General features: G+C 40.7%; 1 protein-coding gene across 1 annotated transcript; it reads left to right on the top strand.

Moving 5' to 3' along the window:
• The first annotated feature begins 3,259 nt into the window (after positions 1-3,259).
• sem1 (SEM1 26S proteasome subunit) lies at positions 3,260-5,685 on the top strand. The gene is made up of 3 exons (XM_018667616.2): positions 3,260-3,427; positions 3,929-4,022; positions 5,403-5,685. Exons 1-3 carry the CDS (start codon positions 3,301-3,303, stop codon positions 5,443-5,445), a joined length of 264 nt encoding a protein of 87 aa, XP_018523132.1. The 5' UTR covers positions 3,260-3,300; the 3' UTR covers positions 5,446-5,685.
• Positions 5,686-6,982: the final 1,297 nt, after the last annotated feature.

A 6,982-nucleotide genomic window follows, 5' to 3' on the forward strand; every position in this document is an offset into this window, starting at 1 on the left:
ATTTCAACTAGGGGCTCGGGCAAAATGGAGCTAGACCCCCCATATTTCATTTCTCCCTTGCTGATAGCATTTATCAGCAGTGTCCTGATAAAAACAAAATATGCAACTTAAGCCCGAGCAGGGCTAAGCTGCCGAGGTGGACAGGATTACCTGGAGGCTAGCCGGGACAGGCATCAGATTGTACTGTCATAAAGGGCCATTAGCCTCTTGGCAAACTGTACCTCAAGCCCAAGATGACAGAGCTTTTCAAGACGGACAGGGAGGAAAATATGAAACTTAAATTCGTCATGACAGACATCTCAATGAATGAGACCCCCAGAATAATGGATCTGTAAAAGCAAAACAAACAGAAAAAGATCCTTTATTTTTTTCCAGTTTGTTAAATTAATTTCATGCCTGCGGGACTTCAAGTTTCTTCGTGAAATAATCAATATCCACTGTTCTCTGCTGGATGTAAGGATTGGTATGAAAAGAGAGACTGGGTTTCCACACAGCACACAATGGAGTAGACTTACTGACTGGCTGGGATTAAATTTAATACAGGATCTTGACAGACATATCCTGGAAGCATATCACTCTCTCTGCAGATTTCCTAGGAGCAAAGCTTACATGTTTTTTCTTGGATTTGCCTCATTAATTGGCTAGTTAAGTCCCCTTAATCCATGATGATCACTTTCTTGCATGTCTTGTGGCATTTTCTTTAAGCTCCTATATCTCGTTACCTTGTTGCCTTAATACTTCACAGCTCTGAGAGCAAAATTAAACTCAAACTAAACTGTCTAAGACATGCATGCAGAGGAAGCCTCCATTTTAAGGCAGGAAAAAATGACAATGCAAAGTGTAATTGCAGGGAGGGGGGTGTTTAGACAAAGTGTCTGCAGGTATAGCGAATATACGGCTAGACAGCACTGCAGACGGCCAGCTGTCTTCCTATGTACTGTCACTTTCTCTGACATGCAGATAAAGAGGTCTGGTCTGTTATCTTTGGGAGGTGATCTGCATTAGGTGACTGGTGACACACACACACACACACATACACACACACACACTTCTCTCTCAAACCTCCACCCATTTCCATCCATCTACATCTGGTTGCGCACTGCCTGAGGGCCATATCACGAGCAGGGGCCTGTGATAAAGAGTCATGCGGTTGTGGCGTGTGGGGGGCGGAGGGGGGGACTGTCAGACTGGCTGGGCAGGCTTCAGCTGGAGTTATCCTCTGTGTCCCCCCCGTCTGTCTCTTTCAGTGCACTTATAGCGGCTGCCAACCTGTCCTTTTCCCAGAGGGCTTTGTGAAAGGACAGAAATGTGATGCTGCTCACTCAGACACAAGTTGCGGTGGAGTCTGTCCGCGTTGGCCATGTTGTATCTCCCGTCTATGAGAAAACCCCCACCCCCGCAACCTCCTCCTATTTTTTCCTGAGCAGGGAGACTCCAGGCGCCAGGCTCGGTGTAACTGCAGTCTCAGGTATGCTGGGTGGACGTCGCAGCGACTTCCCAGGGCTTCACCTGCACCTGAGACTGAGTGATACGGGCACCAAAATCAGCAATACCCCAGGGAGGGCAGCTCAAAGCAAGACAGCCCATCATTCATAACTGAACTGAATGAAATTGCCCCTCCTGCTGCCATTATAGTTTACAGCCTAATTAACTTTGATCACCCCCAACACTCCAGTGTTATAGTCTCTTTAAAACCCTTTAAAACCCATCTTCTCTGCTGTTTGCTAGAGCATATTTTAAGTTGTGATATCTTGTTGAAAAATTGGTTGTTACTTAACCTGGATGATCATCTCTAGTACCTTGTTGAAGTATGTTAGGCCAAAGAGTCTATACCTTTTCATGTGGCTTCCTTTCTGAGGACTTAACTCATCCATTACATCTACTTCTAATACTTATAATTTGTCAGTTTTATTCTAATTTCTGTGCAGGATCTTCTACTTTAGTTTTAGTTAAAAACCCATAGTTTTAACACATGTGTTTCTACATCTAACTGGAATGAGGACATTTAAACACAGTGGCATGTACTTCCTGCTCTCTTTTCTCTCTTCCTGCCATGTTGTGGCATTGTCATGTGTAAAGGCTTAGGATGATTACAAAATAATTTGAAAATAGAATAAGTGCGCAGAGCCTAAGTTGAGGTTTGCTCCATCTGTCAACATATGACAGCTGCAGAGCAATTTTCATTGTGGTACGGGTGGTTTTGTGGTAAATGTGTGCTCTCATTTATCTAAAATACATCCTAAGCTGTGGCTAACGCTTCATTATTTGAGCAGGCCACATGGGTTACAATGTGCATTTGTTCCTAAATGAAAAATCTTTGCAGAAATTTGACTGACTTGGGTGCATATGTTTTGAGGAAAAAGAAGGCTGCACAAGGCTTTTGTGGTGGCGTGGGAGAGAGAGAGAGAGAGAGAGAGAGAGAGAGAGAGAGTGTGTCAGGGAGAAGGAGAGACACAGGAGGAAATTCAGAGAGGCAGAGAGAAAGAGGGTTCTGTTTTCCAAAATATTTGCAAGTGTTTTCTAAGCTTTGCTCCACCTTTTCAATGTCAAACCACTGTTAGCGAAAACCATCCATGCTGAAAACAAGTAAACAAGCAAACAGATGCTTCACAATAGCCCTCGCTGTACCTATAAGCATTATACTGATGGGTATCCAGTCTGCATACTTTTTAAAATGTCATCTTCAGCATAGAGGTACAACAGTCATAAAAATACACAAACTTTGTTCAAGACCAGGGACTCCAGGGGATATTTAGTCCATTCAGTGTCTCTATATAATTCATTTTAAAGTACACATCAAATCTAACTCATCTGAATATCTTTTAACTTATTTTTCTTTTCCCAACTTGAATTAAGGAGCCACACTGTTAGAGCTTGGATTTCTACACACACCGACAGCTACACAATGACAGCTGGTAAGCTAACATGACTTCTGGATGCCCAGAATTATTTTGTCATTGATGAAAGACAGGACATTTATTAACACTTATGAGTCACTTAAAAATATATGGTAACCTAGTAGCCTTGGACTCAGAACTTTATATATGTAGGCTTATGTGTATGTACGTCTGAATGTGCATCTGCTCTGAGTAGTCAGTGTTGGTTCTTCACTGTATTTGGGTGAGTACACAAGCATTGTAATGTGAAGCACATTGAGTTTATTTGTGCCTGAAAATTGCTACATTAAGAAAACTGTCTTACCTTGCCTTGGCGTAAAGCGTGGTGACTGCTGCGCTGTCCTGCGCAGTCAACGCAGTCGCTACCCGCTTGAACAGCGTCGACATCCCGCAATTCCTGCGTATGATACCGGTCATTCACAAACAGCAACACAGCGACAGAAGAGTTGCTATCATGTCAGACAAGAAACAGACCGTGGACCTGGGTTTGCTGGAGGAAGATGATGAGTTTGAAGAATTCCCAGCCGAGGGTAAATAATATTCAGATTATTTTAAGTCGTGTTGCTCTTGTTTTCTTTTTATCTACTGTCAGTAATTGATTTTCGGTGCGGGCCCTGCAGCAGTGACTCAGCTAGCCAGGCCATGTTAGCGTTAGCATTAGCTAGCGGTAACACGCCATAACCAACTAATTTAGCTGACTAAATTAGGTGACTCATGGAGCTCCTTGTCTTTTAATCTGTCAGAAGCTGTGTCTTTGATATGTCACAAATAATTGTCGGGTATTTTGACCAGCGTGTGTTCTTTTGCTAACGTTTGCTAGCTACCGAGTTTAACGGTAATCTAGCGCTAAGCTTACAAGCTAGCAAGTGTTAGCCGCTCAGGTAGACCGTTTAGAAGGACTTATGCATTTTCAGTCGCACCTGCTGTGTTTGTGACTAATTTGACAATTCAGACTGAGCTCTTAAAAAGAGGATTTGTCTGCTTAGTTTTATAATGTTTGAGAATAACCGCTTCCACTGTATAATCACCAGACTGGACGGGGCTGGATGAAGATGAAGATGCTCATGTTTGGGAAGACAACTGGGATGATGACAACGTAGAAGATGATTTCTCAAATCAACTGAGGTAATCAGAAAATACCTGCATTAAGCACGTATAGCTTTACACCCTGTAGCCTGCCAGTGTATCCAGCAGGTAGTTGGTTTGGGTTATAATTGTAAATACTTTGAGTTAGGGAACTTGTGTTGTATCTGTTGTGTTGGTGTGACATTTCCTTCTTATGCCAGTCACACAGGTCAAATTCCCTTACATGACATACAGAACATGAGACACAGAGCTTCTTGATGAATTTTGTAACACACACCATTAAAGTGATTATCATATAACTGAAGAGACATTAAGAATCACCCTCCTTACCTCAATTTGTACTACTCTAAATTAATTTGCCTATGTAATAGGCAGTGTGGAGTGTCTCACTAGCTACTGAAGGGACATGGTGGCATTTATCATGCTTAAGTTTTTCTTTGGATGTGTGTGTACAACAAACAATTGTGAGTGGATTTAAAAAAAAATTGTACCCTATCCTTTCCACAGTTGTTTCGTACTGATGCAAACTATTATCTGGACATGGAGTAATATTTTTGTGTGTTATAGGAGCTAAAGCAATATTAGCCTAACTTTATCTTTTGAACGTCTATTTCATTTTTTCACTATTAATATTTTCAGCATTAGTCAGTGTCATCAAGTACCTAATATTTTTTTCAGAATTGTGACCAAAAAGTGACTTTTTATGATTTATAAACTACTAAAATATACTCCAAATGCATATGAGAGTTGAATTTCCTGTTCAGAGCATCTTATCTCATCTTATCTTTGTGGCTATTTAAATGTGGAAGTTGGAGTAATCAATATTGTGTTTGGCTTTCTATGTGCTTTGCATATTTTTCTTTTATTATTTAATAATAATCTTATCATTGTTACTTTTGTTATGTTAAATTTTGCCGAACACCTTGAAAATATAACAGATGGAAAAAATAAGGGAGACAAATGCAATGTCCAGTGTCAAAAAGTGACATTATCTTACATTTGGCAGTGTCAATAGAGTTGTGCATTATACATCAATGTTATCATCACAGGATCTGTTCTGCTTTAAAGGCTCACTTTCACACTTACTGAATAATCAATAACTTCATAGAAAAGTGGCCGGTCTGTTTTTATTTGAGTACACTTTAGATAGTAATATGCTATTGTTTTATTTAGGTCAATTATGACAGCTATGCTATTAAGTTGTTTCTTAAAGATATCATTATTGTTAAAGGGCACAGCTGCCATATATATGTAATCATCAAATCCATAGCTGCACACATTATGCAATATTTATATATTTTTTTTCACTCCCATCTCTTAATGGTTCTCACAATCAATAGAGGGTACTTATGCCTCAACCACCCACCTGTAATCATCGCTACTGACTTGATCTTTCTATTTTCCTTTTCCTCCCTGCAGAGCGGAGCTGGAAAAACATGGTTACAAAATGGAGACGTCATAGCAGCTGACAAGGCCTTTCAATATGCTATGACATTGGATATGGACATTTATATTTGATTATCACTGGTTGACCACACAACAACGGAAGAGATTTGAGGATGTTCATTTGTTTCTTTTATATGTAAGAAATACTGATGAAAGTGTTGAGTAATTCCTTTGAGCATTTGTACCCCCCAACTGTACTGCATCTGTTCAGACATTGACATCTACAGATAATAAACTTGCTGATGTTTACACAATACATTAGTGTTTATTTTACCTTTCTATGTGTCCCCAGCTTAATCTGATCTACAGAGTGGTCCTAGTCATCTAATTTGAAGAAACTGGATTGCGTCTCTTCTTTAGTAATCATAGGAACATTGTTGTAATTAGCAATCTCTGATCTTGGATGAATACATCATAATTGCCTTCATACCTCCAATCCATGCAGCATAACCACTGGCTAAATTTAACTGATGCTTAAATGATCATTACCAGAGATCCCTGTGAGATTACCTGTGTTTCACTTAGTTCTTAGACGGCTCTAATTCTTTGATAAATAAACTAAATCCAAAACTTTGCAGTCATTAGTTTTTGTATGGAAGATGAGCCAGGGTTTAGCTAAAATATCTACAAATTACAGTCTTTTTGTTAAGAGCTGTTGATCTCCTTAGAAGCACACCTGCCAAGTCAACACAGCCTACCTGTAATGGACGGCTTGCTGTTGCCCTCTGACACATTGTGCATTTATTTTGGACTACATTAATTTTGCATGACATTACTCAAGTTCAAGTGCTAAGAGAATTTGAGATATTTGTGATTATTTTGTAGCAAGCACATTTTTGTGTATGGCTCTGTTTATTGAAACTGTCAAAGGGACGTCTGCATGTGAGAGGAAGAGAGAGAGAACGTGTACACAAGAGGAAATGGAGATGTACATAAGCTGTTCGCAGTGAAAGCACACACAATGCAAACAAATGTGTGTGTGTAAGTGTTTGTGATGCATACTACACACACACAGAGGCAGTTCCTCTGCACTGTGCTGTATAACAGCCCCCTTCCCTCTCCCTGCCCCACAGCGCTGGGCCGAGTCCCTGAAGGAGAGATTATCCACTGCCGTGTTTGTCAGAGGCAGGGAGGGGGTCTCAGCATGGGGTCTCCCAGCCTGCCTTGCCTGGGCCTGCCCCTACTGCCAGCCAGGCCCTTCTCTTCCGCTTGGCACAGCGGGGACTCTCGTACTGAACCAGAGGCCAATTTATCCCCGCCACACTCCCTCGGCAAAATGATTTCTCTCAGTGTTTTGTCGACTCTCAGTCCCAGGGTCCTAATGAGGTGAAATAGATGCCAGTAAGACCAAGGCTGCAAGAACAGTTTTCAACCTGAAAACAACATCTATCTTGCTCCTGTAGAAGTGGAAAGTAACCTAAATACATTTACTCAAGTACAGTATTTACGTATAATTTTTGTACTTGTGCATTTCCACTCTGTGTAACTTCTACTCATTTGAGATGAATACATGTTTTCATGCAGTGTATCCAATTTGTGTAATTTCTATATGC

The sequence above is a fragment of the Lates calcarifer genome, linkage group LG3 (assembly GCF_001640805.2).
Source record: "Lates calcarifer isolate ASB-BC8 linkage group LG3, TLL_Latcal_v3, whole genome shotgun sequence".
In the NCBI taxonomy this organism is placed as follows: Eukaryota; Metazoa; Chordata; class Actinopteri; family Centropomidae; genus Lates; species Lates calcarifer.

Coding starts and splice junctions, on each gene's coding strand:
- sem1 (XM_018667616.2), top strand. CDS start 3,301: ATGATACCGGTCATTCACAAACAGCAACACAGCGACAGAAGAGTTGCT. Junction 3,428..3,928: donor TGAAGAATTCCCAGCCGAGG/GTAAATAATATT, acceptor TATAATCACCAG/ACTGGACGGGGCTGGATGAA. Junction 4,023..5,402: donor GATTTCTCAAATCAACTGAG/GTAATCAGAAAA, acceptor TCCTCCCTGCAG/AGCGGAGCTGGAAAAACATG.